The sequence below is a fragment of the Pan paniscus genome, chromosome 1 (genome assembly GCF_029289425.2).
Source record: "Pan paniscus chromosome 1, NHGRI_mPanPan1-v2.0_pri, whole genome shotgun sequence".
Lineage (NCBI taxonomy): Eukaryota > Metazoa > Chordata > Mammalia > Primates > Hominidae > Pan > Pan paniscus.
Genome location: NC_073249.2, coordinates 114,451,105 through 114,473,670, shown reverse-complemented (window position 1 = coordinate 114,473,670; position 22,566 = coordinate 114,451,105). Strand labels below are relative to the sequence as shown.

At 38.7% G+C, this 22,566-nt stretch overlaps 1 protein-coding gene across 39 annotated transcripts in view; it reads right to left on the bottom strand.

Moving 5' to 3' along the window:
• The window catches only part of ST7L (suppression of tumorigenicity 7 like), a 96,054-nt gene that overhangs the window by 37,927 nt on the left and 35,561 nt on the right, over positions 1 to 22,566 (bottom strand). For 36 of the 39 annotated variants that reach the window (XR_010112799.1, XM_008963036.6, XM_014346669.4 and 33 more), the window contains 4 exons: positions 21,355 to 21,452; positions 20,972 to 21,086; positions 17,334 to 17,406; positions 15,678 to 15,780 (listed from right to left, as the gene is read on the bottom strand). Coding sequence is in view for 38 of the 39 variants with exons in the window: in XM_008963036.6 (XP_008961284.3) it covers positions 15,678 to 15,780; positions 17,334 to 17,406; positions 20,972 to 21,086; positions 21,355 to 21,452 (389 nt within the window). In the remaining variant the exon portion in view is untranslated. Of the gene's footprint in view, positions 1 to 8,914; positions 11,155 to 15,677; positions 15,781 to 17,333; positions 17,407 to 20,971; positions 21,087 to 21,354; positions 21,453 to 22,566 lie in introns of those variants that run through there. The other 3 variants (XM_063606379.1, XM_055102757.2, XM_055102756.2) reach the window with 2 other exon arrangements.

Here is a 22,566-nt window from a genome sequence, read left to right as displayed (position 1 = left end):
AACTAAAGACAGGGCATGGTGGTACATGCCTGTAGTCCCAGCTACTCAGGAGGCTAAGGCAGGAGGATAGCTGGACCTCAGAAGTTTGAGCTCCCTGCCTCAAAAAAAAAAAAAAGAAAAAAAAAAGACAATAATCTGATTTATGTTTGTCTGGATTTCTTTTTCTATGCATAATACATTTTGCGCCTCCCTTCCTGTCTCTATACAGATCTAACTTTTTTTTTTTGGAGATGGAATTTTGCTTTTGTTGTCCAGACTGGAGTGCAATGGCGTGATCTCGGCTCAGTGCAACTTCTGCCTCCTGGGTTCAAGCGATTCTCCTGCCTCAGCCTCCTGAGTAGCTGGGATTACAGGCATGCACCACCACACCTGGCTAATTTTGTATTTTTAGTAGAGATGGGGTTTCACCATGTTGGTCAGGCTGATCTCAAACTACTGACCTCAGGTGATCTGTCTGCCTTGGCCTCCCAAAGTGCTGGGATTACAGGCATGCGTTGCCCGGCCAATCTAACATTTTTAATTGTTGTATGATATCATATTTAAAGCTGAGTTATTTCATAATATAGTAAATACAGTCATGGTAAAATCACACTGTCATCTTTAAAAGGTAAAAAAATGGTATTATTAAGCAAAACTTGTAAAAATAGTTACGTAAACTAGCTTAAAAATTTCAAGAAATGATGCTTCTAAAACTTTACTTTTTTTTTTTTTTGAGACAGGCACTCACTCTGTCACTCAGGCTGGAGTGCAGTGGTATGATCATAGCTCACTGCAGCCTCGACCTCCTGGGCTCAAGCAATCCTCCTGCCTCAGCCTCCTTAGTAGCTGGGACTGTAGGTGCAACCACCACATTTGGCTAACTTTTTAATTTTTTTTGTAGAGATAGGGTTTCACTGTGTTGCCCAGGCTGGTTTCTAACTCCTGGGCTCAAGTGATCCTCTCACCTTGGCCTCTTGAAGTGCTGGGATTACAGGTGTGAGCCACTGTGCCCAGTCTACTTTCTTTAACTTAGATAGACTTTTAAAGCAATGCAGTTCCAAACTACAGATATGTCTGTTTCCCAGTGTTTACTGATTGTCTATATAGGCTAGGAAGAGTGTTGGACATTAAATGATAAGTAAGACAAGTGCCCTGCTTTTGTTCAGAGGGAACTATGGGAGAAACATACAAACAGACCAATTAAAAAAAAAGATATGATGGAGATACTGAAGGAACAGAGAAGAGAAAGCCGTTATCTCTTCTTGGGAAAACTAGAAAAAACTCCTTATAAAGGAGACAACAGATGAGCAGGGTCTTAAAGAATGAGTAGAAATTTGCCAGGTAGAGAAGACAATGGCAGTGAGGTATGATGAGGCATGACCAATCCAGGGAACGGTGACAATGGACATAATGAGCAAAGCAGAACTGGCAAAGAGTAAGGCTGGAGACAGATACTGGCCCAGAATATGAAGGGCTTTTATAGGTGTAATACTGAAAGGTTGGTCCTTATCCTGTAGGCAATCGGGAACAAGCAGAGGTCTTTTAAGACTTGCTATTTAGGTAGATAACTCTGGCAATAGCTGGAATGGAGAAGGGCTGATGGCAGAAAGATGAGTGAGGAATCTGTTTTAACAGTCCACACAAGACATGGTAAAGTATTTGAGATTCTTTCTATGTCTATCTCTATGTGTTTAGAAATGCGTACAAAATGTGGGCCAATATATACACCAAACAGTAACAGGTGGTTACTTCAGAGAAGTAGAATTGGGAAGGAGAGAACAGGAGATTTCCACTTTGTAAAAGTCTGAAGAGTCTGAATTTTTAAAAAGTACCTATTACTTTTGTTATAATAATAATAATATATTTTTTAAAGTACAGGTAATGAAGGCAAACAAGGGTCAGTGACAGCGGAGATGAGATAGATGGCTAGATCTGAAAAACATTTCAAAGGTTATAATATGAGTTGGTAATTTGGAAATGGCGGAGGTAAGGGTTAATGAAGAGGATAATGAAGCCATAAATCAAAACATAGAAATAAATGAGAGGCAGTTTGGCAGTTTGAAGAAAGGACTTAACAAATTTTAAAAATTCTGTTTGAGACACATTAAAGTGTTTGAGGTACTTAACATGTGATTTCCACAACCAGATGGAAATGCTAAGTCTACAGACAAAGAAAGAAGCCAGAGATAAAAGACACAGATTTGGAAATTATCAACAAATAAAACATAGCTGAGGACACAAACCAAAGCTAGGACCTAATATGTGCTATCAGACCTTCCATATTACCTCTGACTCAGCCTATTGTGTCTGTAATGAGAAACTGCTTGGGACAATTTTAACTAGCATTCAACTATGAACAATACATTCAAATGAGTAAAACAAGAGAATTTAGCCTGTTGCTTTTCACTAAAAATATAATTATTAAGGCTCCTTTGGAAGCTATGGTTAAAAAGACATAATGATGTATGGCCTAGTGGTTTCTTTTATGACTCTAAAGCCCTATGTATGCTTACACTCAAATTTACTTTAATTTTGAACTGCTTTGATCTTTATAATTTATCTTTAGATTACTTTTTTCTATTACTTTGTAAATCTTACAACAGCTTTTGACCAAAAGCAATATAATTCTGACCTGAAGTAACGATAATGCTTTATAATCTTCCTCTTAAAAGCAGAGGTTAAAGAAAAATCTCTCTGAAGGCATCTGAAATTAAGGTACTTTGCTCTTGATCAGTCATGCACACAAAGAACCAACTTATCTCTGCAATTAGTTTTCTCAGTGCACATTCTATGAGATTGGACAGGCAGGGCGAATGCAGAGTCCACACTGGTATGTATTGGGGGAGACTAAAGACAGTTCCCAGATAGAAAATAAACAGAACTGCTATGTGAATAAACTGAAAGAAAACATAATACTACCTAACAATTTCAGGAGCCAAATAAAGTGACTTATACTGAAGGGAAAAGGAAAGGAGGCTGGAGAGGGCATTGCTACAAGAAAACTCCTTTCCACATCATCCTACAGAGCCACACCTCAAGATATAAGCATTTCATATCTCAACTCTTCTACTTAGGCCACAGTACAACATAAGGGAAAGGCAAAGGTTTCATTGTGCTCTAAGTTTGGGTCACAGACTTCAACACTTCTCCTTTGCTCTCTTTACCCCTGCTATGCCACTCGGAATGTCAACTGAGCACCTGTTTCCCTTTTATCTTTTATATATGCCGGTGCTATGATATAAGTAGTTTAGCCAGTGAAATGCAAGTCTGCTGCTAAAGAGCTACTATCAGCCGGGCGCAGTGGCTCAGCACTTTGGGAGGCCAAGGCAGGTGGCTCACCTGAGGTCAGGAGTTCAAGACCAGCCTGGCCAACATGGTGAAACCCTGTCTCTACTAAAAATACAAAAATTGCCCAGGTGTGGTGGCGGGTGCCTATAATCCCAGCTACTTGGGAGGCTGAGGCAGGAGAATTGCTTGAACCCAGGAGGCGGAGGTTGCAGTGAGCCGAGACTGTGCCATTGCGCTCCAGCCTGGGCAACAAGAGCAAAACTGCATCTCAAAAAAAAAAAAAAAAAAAAAAGAGCTACTATCTTCTAGGGTGGATAAGACTTGTAACATTCTACGGGCTTCCATTTCTGATCAACCAGAACAGATTTTACTTTCTATGTATCAATTTATTTTTAAAACTTCCTCTGCACTTAAAAGTCTCCAGGTATAGTCTACTTTCTTGGCAGCATAACACTAAAAGCAGTTTTATTGTAAAATAAGAAATAGTAATTTTTATTTATTATTATTATTATTTAAGATGGAGCTTTGCTCTTGTTGCCCAGGCTGGAGTGCAATGGCGCGATCTCGGCTCACTGCAACCTCTGCCGTCCAGGTCCAAGCGATTCTCCTGCCTCAGCCTCCCAAGTAGCTGGGATTACAGGCGCCCACCACCATGTCCGGCTAATTTTTTTTTTTTTGTATTTTCAGTAGAGACAGGGTTTCACCATGTCGGCCAGGCTGGTCTCAAACGCCTAACCTCAGATGATCCAACCCATCTCGGCCTCCCAAAGTGCTGGGATTGCAGGCGTGAGCCACCGCGCCCAGCCAAAATAGTAACTTTTAAATGCTACGGATAGCGAATTTCTAAATATGTACTCCAGTTATAAGGATTTACTAAACACACTTTTGTTATTGTTTTGTTTCTTACTGCTCTACTTTACTCTTGCCCTAAGGGCTTCTTCTGTAAGACACAAACTGTTTTCAGGGTATTGTAACTAATTCAAATTAGTTATTACCTAACTATTACGTTATTAGCTAATTCAAATTAGTTAATTCCTAACTGTTTTCAATATCTTCACCATTACCTCATCTCAACAAAGGAATCCCCCAAACCTTATACATTCTAAAGCTACAAACACTAAAATAACATCCACAAAGAAACAAACACTGAACAACTCAAAGAAGATGGGCCAGGCACAGTGGCTCATGCCTGTAATCCCAGCACTTTGGGAGGCCAAGGTGGGCGGACTGCTTGAGCCCAGGAGTTCGAGACCAGCCTGGACAAATGGCAAAACCCCATCTCTACAAAAAATACAAAAATTAGCTCCGTGGCATGCACCTGTAGTCCCAGCTACTAGGAAGGCTTAGGTGGGAGGATCACTTGAGCCCACCAGGATGAGGCTGCAGTGAGTCATGATCATGCCACTGCACTCCAGCCTGGATGACAGAACAAAACCCTGTCTCAAGAAAAAAAAAAAAAGGTACAGAAATAAAGTGACAACCACCATGATAATCAATAATAGCCTGACACTCAGACACTGTGTTAAGCACTTCACATACATTATCTAATTTCATCAGAAGGCATGATACTTTTACAATGCTTTCCATGCTAAGTCAAATTCTTTTTTCTTTATTGAGGTATAATTTTAAATACATAGATCCTAAATATGCGGCTTGATGAGTTTTGACAAATGTAGACAAGTAATGCCCAAATCAAGACATATTTTCTTTTATTTCTTTTTCTTCTTCTTCTTTTTTTTTTTTTTTTTTGAGACAGAGTCTTGCTCTGTCATCTAGGCTGGAGTGCAGTGGCGTGATATAGGCTCACTGCAACCTCCACCTCCTGGGTTCAAGTGATTCTCCTGCCTCAGCCTCCCAAGTAGCTGGGACTACAGGTGTGTGCCACCATGTCCAGCTAATTTTTTGTATTTTTAGTAGAGATGGGTTTTCACCATGCTGGCCAGGCTGGTCTCGAACTCCTGACCTCGTGATCCGCCCTCCTCAGCCTCCCAAAGTGTTGGGATTACAGGCATGAGCCACTGCGCCTGGCCATCAAAACGTATCTTCTTTCACTCCAGGAAGTTCTCCTTTCTAGTTAATGAATGTCTCACCTGACCACCTGAGGCAAACAGTGTTTTCATTTCTACCACCACAGATCACTTTTTGCCTTTTCTTGAACTTCACATAAATGGAACCATTCAGTAAGTACTTGTTTATATGTCATATTTTTGGTTTCATTCATGTTTTGCTTGTATCAGTAGGTCTTTTTATTGCTGAATACCCCTGTATTGTAACTTACTTATCTATTTACCTATTGAAGGACATTGGGATTGTTTCTAGTTTGGGGCTATTATAAATAGAACTGCTATGATATTCATGTTCAACTCTTCTTGTGGACATATGATTTCATTTCTCTTGGGTATATACCTTGGAGTAGGATTGCTGGATCACAGGTTGAAGGATATATTTAATTGTATCAGAAATTGCCAGTTTTCCAAAGTGGTTGTACCATTTTGTAATCTTAGCAGCAGTGTATGAAAGTTCTGACTTTCACATTCTTACTGACATTTTATCAGTCTTTTAAATTTTAGTCATTCTGATAGATGTGAAAGTATTACTTCATGACTTTATATTGCATTTCTCTCATAACTAATGATGTTGAACATCTTTTCTTTTTTTGCCTGCTTCATTTTACCTTCATATGAACATCTCTTTATGTGTTATTGGACATTCCAATATTTTCTTTTGTAGTATCTGTTCAAGGCTTTTGCCCATTTTTTAATATTGTGTTTTTTTATATGTATATATTTTGGATACGAGTCCTTTGTCAGATAAACATATTACAAATATTTTTTCCTGTCCATGGCTTGCCTTTTTGTCTTAACACTAACATGAGCAGACTTTAAAAATTTTGATAAAGTTCAATTTGTAATTGTCTTCTCTTATAATTGCCTTCTATGTCCTAGGAAATCTTTCTTTACCCCCAGCTTTCAAAGATAGTCTTAGATGTTTTGGTCTAGATGTTGTATAGTTTTGGTTTTTATATTTAGATCAATGACACATTTCAAATTAATTTTTGTGTATGCTATGTGAAAAAAATTCATGATTCCCTCCCACCACATTTAGATATCCAGATGTTCTAGTACCATTTGTTGAAGTTCCATTTCCCCATTGAATTGCATTGGTGCTTTTGTCAAAAATCAATTGACAGTATATATGTGAATGTTTTGTCACATATATGACAGTATATATGTGGATCCATTCTGTGATTTTGTTTTTTATAGTAATTATTTTATATTTGAATATAAAATAAAATTTAGAAGAATTCAGCTATAGTATGCTTACTTTAAAAATCATCAATAAAATATTACAGCAAGCCATTGTTAGATCTTAAAGTTGGGCGATATTATTCTAACTGATGTGTGAAGTGTCATACCAACAATAGTTACATCTATAGTAGATCACTGACACTCAGGGATCTAACGTTTACAATTTCTACTCTTTGTGGGAGCTCCAAATACCCATGATGTATAGCAGGCATCATTTTGCTAAGGCACAAATTTGAATAACATGCTTTGAGGCTTGTGCACACATGTGAATGATGTACCTAATGAATACATCTAGCAGGCTCTTTAGCATCTGTATCTCAGCAAGGTTTGTGACCCATTCTCATGTTTACATTTCATAGGTGAAAATACATGTAATAGTGGCATTTTCAAATGTGGATATTCACAATGGTTCTGGATCACATTAATCAAGAGTGTCAATGGTCTACTGTAATAATAATTTTTTTTTTTTTTTTTTTTGAGACGGAGTCTTGCTTTGTCGCCCAGGCTGGAGTGCAGTGGCATGATCTCGGCTCACTGCAAGCTCTGCCTCCCAGGTTCATGCCATTCTCCTGCCTCAGCCTCCCAAGTAGCTGGGACTACAGGCGCCCACCACCATGCCTGGCTAATTTTTGTATTTTCAGTAGAGACGGAGTTTCACCGTGTTAGCCAGGATGGTCTCGGTCTCCTGACCTTGTGATTCGCCCGCCTCAGCCTCCCAAAGTGCTGGGATTACAGGCATGAGCCACTGCGCCTGGCCAATAATAATGTTAAAGAATACCTTATAATAAAAAGATAAATAGAATACCTTTAATTTAAAAAACAAAAAAACAACAACAAAAAAACAAATTTAGGCCAGGCACAGTGACTCAAGCCTGTAATCCTAGCACTTCGGGAGGCTGAGGCAGGAGGATCCCTGGAGCCCAGGAGTTTGAGACGAGCCCGGGCAACATAGGGAGACCCTGTTTTTTATAAATATAAAAAAAAATATATATATATATATATATATATATATATATATAACAAAAATTTAAAAATATGCAACTTGAACATATATCTGTCCAAAGAAAAAACACAAACAGCCAATAAACATATTAAAGTGATGCTTAATATCATTAGTCATTAGGGAAATACAAAACAAAACTACAATGAAATATCACTTCATACCCATTGGGATAACTATAATAAAAAAGACAGATAATAATAAGTGTTGAGACAAATGTAGAGGAACTGGAACTCACACATTGCTGAGGGAATGTAAAATAATGCAGTTACTCTGCAAAACAGTTTGGCAGTCTCTCAAAAAATTAAACAGAATTACTTGCGATCTACCAGTTCCAATTCTAGGTGTATACTTGAGACAATTGAAAAATTTATGTTCACACAAAAACTTGTACATGAATGTTCATAACAGCATTATTCATGCTAGTCAAAAAGTGAAACCAACCCAAATGTCCATCAGTTGAATGTATAAACAAAATGTGGTACAATGGAATAGTATTCAGCCATAAAATGAAGGAAGTACTGACATATGCTACATTATGCTAAGTGAAAGAAGTCAGACACAAAAGGCCACTATTATACGATTCAATTCATATGAAAAGTCCAGAATAGGCAAATGCATAAAGACAGAAAGTAGATTAGTGGTTGTGAGGGACTAGGGGGTGACTACTAACAGGTACTTCTTTCCAGAATTAAATAGTGGTAATGATTTTACAATCTTGTGAATATACTAAAAACCACTGAATTATATCCTTTAAAAGTGAATTTTATAGTATGTAAATTATCTCAATAAGAAAGACAGTATCAGCTGGGCGCAGTGGCTTACGCCTGTAATCCCATGACTATGGGAGGCCGAGGCGGGCGGATCACGAGGTCAGGAGATCAAGACCACCCTGGCTAACATGGTGAAACCCCATCTCTACTGAACATTACAAAAATTACCCGGGCGTGGTGGCACGCACCTGTAGTCCCAGCTACTCAGGAGGCTGAGGCAAGAAAATCGCTTGAAACCGGGAGGTGGAAGTTGCAGTGAGCCGAGATAGCACCACTGCATTCCAGCCTGGACGACAGAGGAAGACTCTGTCTCAAAAAAAAAAAAAAAAAAAAACTATGAAACCATTTGATGGTTGGATAAGAAAAGTATGATACCAGAATGAATGAAACAGAATGCAGTGGAATATTTAGAATATATGAAACAATTTCTACTGAAAATAAAACTGACAATTCATATAGTAGCTGAAAGATAAACAATCGTTTTTGTGTTTGGCAACTAAAAAAAAAGTTCACTGAATCAAAGCCATAGCTAAATAATGAAGAATAAGTCAAAAACCATGAACACATGCTGTTCTAATTTTTTTACTGTGGTACTATCAGTTACTATACACTGAAATTCATTTAGTAGAATAAAAAAGCTATAGAAGCTATCAATATTAATGAAATACCTAAAAGCAAATTCATTGCTTGAAGAAATTTATATGATCTTTCTCTATTGCACTTCTAATAGTTTCCAGCTTTAACAAATTGCACAGCTCTAGACCTACAGCCATTTCTGTTGTAGTTATGTGGAAAGTTGCCAAAAATATTTCCCGCTAAAACAGCTTTATCCTTTGTCATTTTACTGCTAAGATGCATACAACCATTTGTATAATAAATTTGTGAGAATAAAAGCTGTGTGTGTATATATATATATACATATATATATATATACACATACATATATTTGAAATGTCACTGTTCCTTAGGTTGAATAAGTTATTGTGACTCACAATTGAAGTGTGAAGAAGAAAACCCCTAAATCCCTTTATGTTTGCTTGCTTCCAGCTGACAGTCAGGAATAGAGACCATAACAGGAGAAAAAGAGGGTCTGTACATACTTCATCAATTGTAAAACCCTAGCAAAAACAGCCAATCACAAATTCCAGAGCTCTCCCAGTTCATATAACATCAATGTTATTTAAGTGAGATATTATTCAGGTTGGTGAAGTTTAAAACTTCTCCAAAAGTTTTGGCTCACAAATCTTCTCCAAAAGTGGTGGCTCACGCCTGTAATCCCAGCACTTAGCGGGGCCGAGGCAGGTGGGCCACTTGAGGTCAGGAGTTCGAGACCAGCCTGGCCAACATGGTGAAACCCCATCTCTACTAAAAATACAAAAATTAGCTGCGCGTGGTGGCGCATGCCTGCAGTCCCAGCCACTTAGGAGGCTGAGGCAGGAGAATCGCTTGAACCCGGGAGGTGAAGGTTGCAGTGAGCCGAGATCAGCCCACTGCACTCCAGCCTGGGTGACAGAGCGAGACTGTCTCAAAAAAAACAAATTCTTCAAAAAAACCTTAATAATTATTGTGTTTCATAACACTCGGCTTAAAGGGTCTATCTACAAACAATAATATAAGTTTATAGCATCACTCACTTAGCTGGATATTTTGAAATAGCTGAATTGTCAACTGCTTTGGTATTTAGTTGAGGGGAAAATGGGTAAATTTCTACCTATAAATAAAAATGACATTAAAATGTTAAAGTGTATATGTGTGTATGTATATCTATCTATCTATATATCTATATAGTTTTATTTATTTATTTGAGACAGAGTTTCGCTCTTGTTGCCCAGGCAGAGTACAATGGCACAATCTTGGCTCACTGCAACCTCCACCTCCCAGGTTCAAGTGATTCTCCTGCCTCAGCCTCCTGAGTAGCTGGGGTTACAGGCATGTGCCACCAGGCCTGGCTAATTTTGTATTTTTAGTAGAGATGGGGTTTCTCCATGTTGGTCAGGCTGGTCTCGAACTCCTGACCTCAGGTGATCCACCCGCTTCGGCCTCCCAAAGGGCTGGGATTACAGGTGTGAGCCACCACGCCCAGCCTATATAGTTTTAATGAAGCATACTTTATATATCCCAAAATTCATGTTTGTAACTATAGACATATCTTGGACATATTGCAAGTTCACTTCCAGACCACTGCAATAAAGCAAATATCAAAATAAAGCAAGTCACACAAATTTTTTGGTTTCCCATGACATATAAAATTTACTTTGCTCAGATCCACCAGAGGAATCACTATATATGGGACCTACGGCCTTCCTAAATGTATTTCTGAAATAATAGGACTTCCAAGTCAAAATGACTTCTTGATCTGTGGGCTGCAGAATGGCTGTTGTGTTAGCAGGTGTGGAAACATTAATCTCCTTGTACATCTCCAACAGAGCTCTTGGGTGACTAGGTACATTGTCAATGAGCAGTAATATTTTAAAAAGAATCATGTCTCAGCAGTAGGTCTCAACAGTGGGCCTAAAATAGTGTTTAAACCATGCTATAAACAGATGTGCTGTCATCCAGGCTTTGTTGTTCCATTTATAGAGCACAGGCAGAGAAGATTCAGCATAATTCTTAAAGACCCTAGGATTTTTGGAATGGTAAGTAAGCACTGGCTTCAACTTAAAGTCACCAGCTGCATTAGCCCCTAAGAAGAGAGTCAGCTTGTCCTTTGAAGCTTTGAAGCCAGGAACAACTTCTCCTCTCTAGCTATGAAAGTCTTAGTTGGCATCTTCTTCCAATAGAAGGCTGTTTCATCTACTTTGGAAATCTGTTGTTTCTCAACATGAGCAAAGCAGAAAAAAGAAAAAGAGGAAAAAAAATTTAAAGAAAATCTTTTGTTTATTATATCTACCTTCATGGAATAAATATAACTCTAAATCAAAGATGAAATTATAAACAAATTAGAAAATATTTTGGGCCAAGGGAGGTGGCTCACACCTGTAATCCCAGCACTTTGGGAGGCTGAGGAGGGAGGATGCTTGAGGCCAGGAGTTCAAGACCAGTCTGGGCAACATGTGGAGATCCTGTCTCTATTTTTTTTTAAAGAAAATATTTTGAACTAAATTATGTAAAAAATGTTGCTATAGTATGCAGTTAAAATTGTGTTGAGAGAAGTTTCTAGATTTAACTGGGTATATCAGAAGAAAAACGAAAATTACAGAGTTAAGTACCTATGTGAGAAGACACAGGAAATTAAAATAAAATAAACTCAAATTAAGTTGAAGGAAGGCAATAAAGAGCAGAAATGAATGAACCAGAAAATAAATAGTAGAAAAAACCCAACAAAGCCAGAGCCAAGTTCTTGGCAAAAACAAGTAAGATTGGCAAATCCCTAAAGAACCTGATCAAGAAAAATAAAACTAGCCAAGCTTAGGAATTAAAAAGTGGGGCCAGGTGCAGTAGCTTATGCCTGTAATCTCAGCACTTTGGGAGGCCGAAGCGGGCTGATCATCTGAGGTTGGGAGTTTGAGACCAACCTGACCAATATGGAGAAACCCCGTCTCAACCGAAAATACAAAATTATATGGTGGCGCATGCCTGTAATCCCAGCTACTCAGGAGGCTGAGGCAGGAGAATCACCTGAACCCGGGAGGTGGAGGTTGCAGTGAGCCGAGATCGCGCCATTGCACTCCAGCCCGGGCAGCAAGAGCAAAACTCCCTCTCAAAAAAAAAAAAAAAAAAAAGAATTAAAAATTGAGTATTACAACTAATGCTGCAAATACTAATATGGCAATAAAAGGATTTTATGAATACCTTATGTCAATACATTTGAGAATTTTGATGAAATAAATTTTTAGAAAAATACAACTTACCAAAAACATAAGAAACAAAAAATTTCAATAGTTATGATATGCTTAGAAATTGAATTTGTAATTAAACTATTAAAGAAATGAAATTTGTAACTCAAAGTCTTCTCACAAAGAAAACTGAAGAATCAGATGGCTTTAATAACAAATTTACTAATCATTTAGGGCAGAAATAATTCTAATTTTATACAAATTATTCCACAGAATAAATAAACAGGGACCACTCTTTAACTCATTTATAAATCCAGGGCCAGGCATATGTTTGCTCACACTTGTAATCCCAGCACTTTGGGAGGCTGAGGCGGGCAGATCACTTGAGCCCAGGAGGTGGAGGTTGCAGTGGGCCAAGATCGCGCCACTGCACTCCAGCCTGGGCATGAGAGCAAGACCCTGTCTTCTTTTTTTTTTTCCTGTTTTTTTTTTTTTTTTTTTTTTTTGAGACGGAGTCTCACTCTGTAGCCCAAGCTGGAGTGCAGTGGTGCGATCTCGGCTCACTGCAACTTTCATCTCTAGGACTCAAGTGATTCTCCTGCCTCAGCCTCCCAAGTAGTTGGGACTACAGGCGCACCCCACCACACCCAGTTAATTTTTTTGTATTTTTAGTAGAGACAGGGTTTCACCATGCTGCCCTGGGTGGTCTTGAACTCTTGAGCTCAGGCGATCCACCCACCTCGGCCTCCCAAAGTGCTGGGATTACAGGCGTAAGCCACTGCGCCCGGACTTTTTTTTTTTTTTTTAATGAGACAGAGTCTCACTCTGTCACCCAGGCTGCGGTGTAATGGTACTATCTCGGCTCACTGCAACCTCTGCCTCCTGAGTTCAAGCAATTCTCCTGCCTCAGCCTCTCGAATAGCTGAAGAGTCTGTCTTAAAAAGAAAAAAAAAGCCAGACACGCTGGCTCACGCCTGTAATCCCAGCACTTTGGGAGGCCGAGGCGGGCGGATCACAAGGTCAGGAGATCGAGACCATCCTGGCTAACACTGTGAAACCTCGTCTCTACTAAAAATACAAAAAATTAGCCAGGCGTGGTGGCAGGCGCCTGCAGTCTCAGTTACTTGGGAGGCTGAGGCAGGAGAATGGCATAAACCCGGGAGGCAGAGCTTGCAGTGAGCCTAGATCACGCCACTGCACTCCAGCCTGGGCGACAGAACAAGACTCCGTCTCAAAAAAAAAAGAAAAAAAATCCATAAATAAAGAAAAAGTACAGATCAAAAACATAAAGGGAGGAAATAAACATAATTAATAAATAAGAATACAAATGAATAAGAATAGTGGTTACCTTTAGGTAGGAAGGGAGGTTGTAATGGGAAAGGGTAGTCAGGTAGGCGTCTGTGGGTTGATAATGTTCTGTTTCTTGATCTCGATAGTTTTCAAGCATTTACTTTGTAATAAATCATTAAGATGCACATTTTTGTCTCATACACTTTGCTGCATGTGTAGTAGAACTCATAATAAAAAGTTTACAAGGCTGGGCGCGGTGGCTTATGCCTGTAATCCCAGCACTTTGGGAGGCTGAGGCGGGCGGATCACAAGGTCAGGAAATCGAGACCATACTAGCTAACATGGTGAAACCTCGTCTCTACTAAAAATACAAAATAATTAGCTGGGCGTGGTGGCGCGCACCTGTAGTCCCAGCTACTTGGGAGGCTGAGGCAGAAGAATCGCTTGAACTCTGGAGGCGGAGGTTGCAGTGAGCCAAGATTCTGCCACTGCACTCCAGCTTGGGCGAAAGCAAAACTCTGTCTAAAGAAAAATAAAAGTTTACAGTACTCACTCCTTATCCTCAGGACATATGTTTTAAGACTCCCAGTGGATATCTGAAACCACAAATAGTACCAAACCCTACGTACACCATGTTTTTTCCTCTAAATATATGCCCATGATAGAATTTAGGCACAGTAAGAGACTAATAACAATAACTAATGATAAAATAGAACAGTTATAACAATATGTCAATCTTGCATTTGGGGTCACTATTAAGTAAGATAAAGGTTACCTGAACACAAGCACTATGATACCATGACAGTCGATCTGATAACCGAGTTGGCTACTAAGTGACTAATGGGCGGGTAGCATAGACAGTGTTGGATATGCTGGACAAGGGGATGAGTCATGTACTAGCCTGGATGGAGGGGGATAGTGTAAGATTTCATCAAGCTACTCAGAACGGCATGCAACTTAAAACTTATGAATTGTTTATTTCTGGAATTTTCCATGTAATATTTTCAGACAGAGGCTGACTGTGGGTAACTGAAACCATGGAATGCAAAACCATAGATATGGGTGAACAGCTGTCTTTAAATTTATGGAACCAGTGTCACTTAATGAGAGAATGGTATAAATATTTGTTGACTCTCTTTCTTGGATTTAAGTACTTTTCTTAACCATATCTTTACTTACTCTAACAGGCTTACAACATCCTTTTCTTGGAAATTATCTTTTAGCGATTAATCTCTTTACTGTAGCTCTTTAGCTTCCAAGCTCTATTAACACCCTTTCACTGGAATCAATAGCTATAATTACTTTCCGTAGTAAGGGCATCTATTCTTGAATTGTCTATACTTCCTAACATGGGGCATTGTTTGTAGAACCCCAATTTTTTTTTTGAGATGGGGTTTCACTCTGTCACCCAAGGCTTCAGTGCAGTGGCATGATTGCAGCTCACTGCAGTCTCGACCTCCTGGACTCAAGCAATCTTCTCCCCTTGGTCTCCCAAGTAGCTGAGACAACAGGAAGCATCACCACACTCAGATAATTTTTATATTTTTTGCAGAGATGAGGTCTCACCACATTGCCCAGCCGCTAGTCCCAAACTCCTGGGCTCAAGTAATCCTCCCACCTTGGCCTCGCAAAGTGTTGAGATTATAGGCATGAGCCACTGTGCCCAGCCCAAACCCCAAAATTTAATTTTGTGTTGTAACACACAAAGATTAAGCAATAATTTGTATAACTGCAAGGTGTACAATATAAAGACAAAGCAAGTATATAGACTCATTGGGGACGAAATAAGCATCAGCCAGTTTTTCTGGGAATTTCCACATCTGCCTCCTATCATTGATTATTTTAATCTGTTTGTCTTCAGTTTTTGTCTACCCAACCCTAGTTCAAAACCCAGGCATCTGTCTAGAAAAAGCTTTCACAGTAACAGGAAATTTGATTTAGTGATAAGAAATATGAATAATCTTTTATTAAGACCAACCCATTATTTATTTTCTACAACTATACTAAAAGAACAGCTAAGTGAACACAGTTCAAATTATATTTTGATAGTAATTACAAAGCATATAGCTAACTATTGCTCCTATCTACCTTTCTAAATGCCTAAATGTTTCAACGTCCCCTGTAAGGTGAATAATAAGCATCAAAATATAGCAGATTAAAACAATTCTGTACCAAATTATGGTGACCCAGACTCTGGTCTACAAACTGTCATCAATTTGATAAACTTAAATAAAGGTAGTATTTTTATCATAAAATTTCTCACTTTTGGAACATGAGGATTAAATTCCACAGCTCTATGAATTGCTTCCACGGCATTAATTTCTGCTGTGCTTAATCCTCTTCTGGAGGCTGTTTCTGGAGAGAATCTACAAGAAAACCACAAAATGAAAAAATAAATATGCTAAAAAAAAGAAAAAAAGTATGAATTTAGATAATAATACAGCCCCTTGAATCAAAAGAAGTTTCTGGAGACGGCCAAAAACAAAGCCAGAGGACTAACAACAACAACAAAAAAAAATTAAAGCTGGCCAGGCGCAGTGGCTCATGCTTGTAATCCCAGCACTTTGGGAGGCTGAGATAGGTGGATCACCTGAGGTCAGGAGTTAGAGACCAGCCTGACCAACATGGAGAAACCCCGTCTCTACTACAAATACAAAATTAGCTGGGTGGGGTGGTGTGTGCCTGTAGTCCCAGCTACATGGGAGGCTGAGGCAGGAGAATCACTTGTACCCAGGAAGCAGAGGTTGCAGTGAGCCAAGATTGTGCCATTGCACTCCAGCCTGGGCAACAAGAGTGAAACTCTGTCTCAAAAAAAAAAAAAGTATAGTCTTGTGGGTTCAACATAGAAAAAACAAAGCAGCATAAGGAATGAAAGTCTTCAAACTTAGGTAAAGAAGGCCTTCAGGAGAAGTCCACTGAAGGTACACTTTAGGAAAGGTAATAAAGTAATAAATGCAACACAGTGATATCCAGAGAATCTCATGAAATAGCAGTACATTCTTATCAAATTCTTATTTGAGAGGACACAAATGGAAAATTCCATTCTAATTCATATCAAAGCATAAAAATCTAAGGTGAAAGAAAATGGCCACCATTTGGTTGGTTTCTGAGTATCTTACCTGCACAATAAAGAGAATTCACTAAGAGTAGCCAAAAATACAAGAAAAGCAGAAGAACTCAGAATTATACTCTAAGAAGAGATAACATAAGCCTATTTCCCTACTACACACTTTATCATCATCATCATAGTTACTATTTTGTGTGTGTACTTTCTTTCTAGATATTGCTTTAGGCACTTACCACACATAATCCTCCTACAACCCTCCTGCAATATTAGTCTCATTTTACAGATGAAGGAGAGACTCAAAATGATTAACTTGCCTACAGTCCTATAGCTAAAATGTGGTAGAGTTTGAATTTGAGCTCAGGTTAGCTCTAAAAACTTTGCTCTTGGCCGGGCGCGGTGGCTCACGCCTGTAATCCCAGCACTTTGGGAGGCCGAGGCGGGCGGATCACGAGGTCAGGAGATCGAGACCATCCTGGCTAACACGGTGAAACCCCGTCTCTACTAAAAATACAAAAAATTAGCCGGGCGTGATGGCGGGCGCCTGTAGTCCCAGCTACTCGGGAGGCTGAGGCAGGAGAATGGCGTGAACCCGGGAGGCGGAGCTTGCAGTGAGCCGAGATCGCGCCACTGCACTCCAGCCTGGGCGACAGAGCGAGACTCCGTCTCAAAAAAAAAAAAAAAAAAAACTGCTCTTTCCACTACACACAGCAAGAAGCCTAAAAGCCCAAGAAGATCCAGGGCTATTCAGAAGGAAGTAGAGTGGAAAACAGCATTGTTTAAAGTCAGTAGAGGACAAGCATAATACTGAGTTTAGCAGTCTTTCCAAATCATTGTAGTTTTTATAACACGTACTTTTCTGAAACAGTCCTTGTCTTCAACAGTGCTGCTGTGTAACAGATTGCTGCTGACTTTGGAAGGCTTATATCTGTAACGATAATTTTCAATTTAGGTAGGAATTACAAAAAAGGTATTGAGACAATTTTTTAATAAGAATAATTCACGGCCGGGCATGGTGGCTCATGCCTATAATCCCAGCACTTAGGGAGGCCGAGGCGGGTAGATCATGAGGTCAGGAGTTCAAGACCGGCCTGACCAAAATGGAGAAACCCCGTCTCTATTAAAAATACAAAAATTTGCCAGGTGTGGTGGCGCATGCCTGTAATCCCAGCTACTCGGGAGGCTGAGGCAGGAGAATCGCTTGAACCTAGGAGGCGGAGGTTGCAGTGAGCCAAGATCGCGCCATTGCACTCCAGCCTGGGCAACAAGAGTGAAACTCCGTCTCCAAACAAAACAAAACAAAACAAAACAAAAAAAAGAATAATTCACAATGCAATGCAAATTCAATAGTTATATAGGAAAAACCTGGACGTAATGTTGAAAAATCTATAATATAGTAGGAAAAACCCGTATATGAAGTTGAAAAAGCTGAATCTGAATCTTTATCTTATTATTTACCAGCTAAGCATCTTTGAGCTAGTAGCAACTTGTTTGACCTCAGTTTTCACCTCTCAAAATAATGATATTTTCTGACCGAGATGAAATTATGTCTATGAAAGCCCTCTGCACAACGGTGAAATGTGTTCAACCAATGTCTACAATAACCTGCTTATGGACGGGCGTGGTGGCTCATGCCTGTAATCCCAGCATTTTGGGAGGCTGAGGTGGGTGGATCACGAGGTCAGGAGTTCGAGACCAACCTGGCCAACATAGTGAAACCCTATCTCTACTAAAAATACAAAAAATTAGCCGGGTATGATGGCAGGTGCCTGTAATCCCAGCTACTCAGGAGGCTGAGGCAGGAGAATCACTTGAACCTGGAAGGCCGAGGTTGCAGTGAGCCGAGATTGTGCCAGTGCACTCCAACCTGGGTGACAGTATGAGACTCTGTAAAAAAAAAAAAATAACAATAAAAAAAAAACCTGCTTATAGTAAGTTCAGGGGAAAAGGCATGGTATAATTAGAACTATGTAAAACCTTCACCTATTCATAGAGAAAAACTAATATTAGAAAAAAATTAAAATATTTAACAGTAGTTAAATCCAGGTTGATTCAACCGAGGGTGATATTTTTCTTCTTCCTAGATTTTTTTTTCTTAAATTATTATTTTTTAGAAAATAAAAATTTCATCTGGAACTGTAGGTAAATTAATTATATCAATCATTCTCAAAAGAATGTCCAAAATAATGCTATCAGAAGATGTTTCTGATCCCAGAATCATACTAGCAAATGGAGAACTAAGGAAGTAAATTTGCTTTCAACTTCCTCCAGATTCTGGAATGGTAAAAACTGGGACTCATGAAAATAACTGAAAATACAGAAGCATATCAACTTAGATATGCTTTATTAGTTTTAGTTTTATTTTATTTTTAATGAATCAGGTCCTATTCCAGTTTGTTATATTCAGTCCCTAAGCTTGCTCATCATAAGTATTATAAGCAGGCCATGTATCCAGTAAGTTACATATGGAAAGAATTTCTCACAAATTTCTCCATGAGCCTACACTATTCTGAAGCATTGCTTAAGAATTCCAGATGTTTAAAAGAAATAAACTTCTCTTTCCAAGTATAACACATTTCAAACTTCCCAAGTCATGGGGATTCCCAAGCGAATGGGTAGGAACCTATAACAGGACAAATGTGAATAAACGACCTTTTTTTTTGTTTTTTTTGTGAGATAGGGTCTCACTCTGTCACCCAGGCTGGAATACAGTGGTGCAATCTTGGCTCACTGCAACCTCTGCCTCCCAGGCTCAAGAGATCCTCACACCTCAGCTTCCCGAGCAGCTGGGACTACAGGCGCATGCCACCACACCCAGCTAAATTTTTAAAATACTTTTTGTAGAAATGGGTTTTCACCATGTTGCTCAAGCTGGTCTTTAACTTCTGAGCTCAAGCAATCCACCCGCTTCAGCTTCCCAAAGGGTTGGAATTACAGGCATGAGCCACTGTGTCCAGCCTTCAATGTGACTTACATGTGTTCTCGTATAGTGAAAGATACCACCAGAAGCATAGTAACCCCAAATTTTCAGCTTGAGGTTAAAAGCTGATGCCTCTCTCAGGATAAGAAGGGAGGCTTTATGTCTTTAAAATTCTCCAAACTTCATGTGTGGTAAACTGGTATTGTTATAACATAATAATAAAAATAACTGCCAGGTGCGGTGGCTCACGCCTGTAATCCCAGCACTTTGGGAGGCCGAGCCAGGCGGATCATGAGGTCAGGAGATCGAGACCATCCTGGCCAACATGGTGAAACCCCATCTCTACTAAAAAAAATACAAAAAAATTAGCCAGACATGGTGGCAGGCACCTGTAGACCCAGCTACTCGGGAGGCTGAGGCAGGAGAATGGCGTGAACCTGGGAAGCGGAGCTTGCAGTGAGCCGAGATTGCACCACTGCACTCCCGCCCAGGCGACAGAGTGAGACTCTGTCTCCAATAAAAAAAAAAAAAACCAATATATATTGAATTGTTACCATGGAAAGACTAATGAACTAAGAAATCAAACACCTAGATTTGCCTTTTACTGGCTGGGAGACCTTACTCCAATACTTTAACCTTCTTAAACTCCAGTTCCCTTATTCAGTAATTGGAGACAGTAAAAATACTTGTCCCACCACATCATAAGACTATTATAACGATCATATTATCATTGAACTTTGTAACTAAAAAGCATTGTAAAAATGTTATTCTGAAGTGCTCTTATAGTATATACTGCTAAGCAACTTCTCTGTTAGGCTTGCTTGACACTCCAAAACAAATAAGGTACCCCTACTATGTGCACAGCACCCATACTTCTCCAATTATCTCCCAAACATGCTGTCGTCAATGTAACTGCTGCTCATTTGTCTGTATCCTCCACTAAACTGTAAATAAACTGTAAATCCTATGAGGGCTCCCTGTCTTTTTTTTTTTTTTTTGAGACAGGGTCTCCCTCTGTCGCCTAGGCTGGACTACAGTGGTGCAATCACAGCTCACTACAGCCTGAACCTCCCAGGTTCAAGTGATCCTCCCACCTTAGCCTCCCAAGTAGCTGGGACTACAGGTACACACCACCAAACCCAGCTAATTTTTTAAAAAAATTTTTTTGTAGAGACAGGGTCTTGCCATGTTGCCCATGCTGGTCTCCAACTCCTGGGCTCAAGTGATCCTCCCACCTCAGTCTCCAAAACAAAATGCTGGGATTACAGGTGTGAGCCACCATGCCCAGCCTCCCATGTTGTCTTGTTCACTGTCATATTCTGAATGACTCACTCATATTAGAAACAAGCACTCAATAAACAAACAAGTAAATCTTGACAGAAGAAAAGTTCTTCCTTGCAGACTTTTGCTAATGAAAGTCCTGATAAAGAAGATACTTAATAGCAACTTCTGAGTGCTAAATACTGACTGGTAAGAACAGAAAGAGAAAATTAAATACTAGAATATAACCATATTTATAATTACATAATTGGAAAAGAATAACCATGCTATCAACTAAGGGAATATGACTCACCATCATATTTTGCTAGGACTGCCTGAACATCTGCATAGGCCTGTAATTCTAAAAGTGATTCTAAGAGATTTTCATGGATGTTCAACATGGTAAGAGGAGGAAATTCTTTCATCAACTGTATATTAAAAGGAAAAGAAAGATTAGAATCATAACAAAGGAACTCAATAGAGCTGAGCCAGATTCATTAAGTAGAAATTCTTGTTTCTTACCATAGCTGTGAAGAAGACCTAACCCTTAAGAAAGGTACGTACATTAAATAAATACCTTGTTCTAAAAACTACCAATTAAAATACAATGATTCTGCATTAAAATAACTGGCAACTTAACTAAATTTTTAGTTTCTGGAGGAATAAATGTAATAGTCTCATCATCAATTTACTTACATCTCTCATTATTTTTACTGCTTCTCTTATTCTTCCTAATTTTCTTGCACACATTGCCAATCTTCTTTTAATATATACCAGTACATTGGTATCTCTCCCTATTTAGAAAAACAAAAAAATGATACAACTATCACTTTTGTATTGTGGGCTGCTACTTCATTAACATATCCATTAATTTTATTTGCTTCCCTTGGAAGAGTCAATTAAAATTAAATTGTGTCAGAATGGAAGAATATTAATGATGGCTACACTTGGATGATAAATATTGAACAGGAGTGTTCTCTATTTTTGCGCATGTTTCAAGTTTTCTGTATTAAAACTTAAAATACACATTTAATTATTTTTGCCTCTAATAGTAACCTAAGTACAGTATATATAATTCGTGTATGATTGACAAGTTTATTTTACCATTAGCAAAAAAGAAATACATACATTATAGTAAGATATAACATTAACCTGGTATTTAAGTTTGTGCATAAATGATCTATTATTCTGATACTCTCTATTGTTTTAAATGAAAAACAAAAAATGTCCAAAACAAAATTTCCATGGCTAATGTAAACTTTTCTTAACAGTGAGTAGTTGACAAACTATAAAACTACTTCTAGAAAGAGCTAACAAATATTTCTGTAACTAGCTCATAACCGTATTTGAGATTATTCAAAGACAAATGGCATGACATTTTTAAAGATGTAGTTTCATTAGTTCCAGGCTACAAAATTATATATTCCCACAGATTTGTGTTATAAAAACTGTGCATTAATGAAACATACCATATATATCTGTATTTAGCTTAGGGAGAAAAACATTATCCAAATTTTAATTTACACATAAAAAAAGATTTAGAACTTAGCTGCCAGTAGATAATGCATTATATAAACATATTTCAATTTATTACCCACTATTTGCCAAAATTATGAAACTAAAACCCTCTGGCCATAAAAATAGCAGGAAGCAGCATCATTGCTGATTCTAACATCTTTGGTAAAAAAAAATCTCAATCATAACTGGTAGAGCATATCTAAGAACAGAAAGGACTTCTGTTGCTATGGCTCATCTGATCTCAAGCACATCATGGAGAAAAATCAACCAAAGAAAGAATCAATGCCAAGTATGAGGTTGGATTTTGGGCTAAGAATCAGATGGTGTGAAAGGGGCCACTCCCTAGCACTATATGCAGATACACAGTCTGAAGAACCAACCAAATAATGT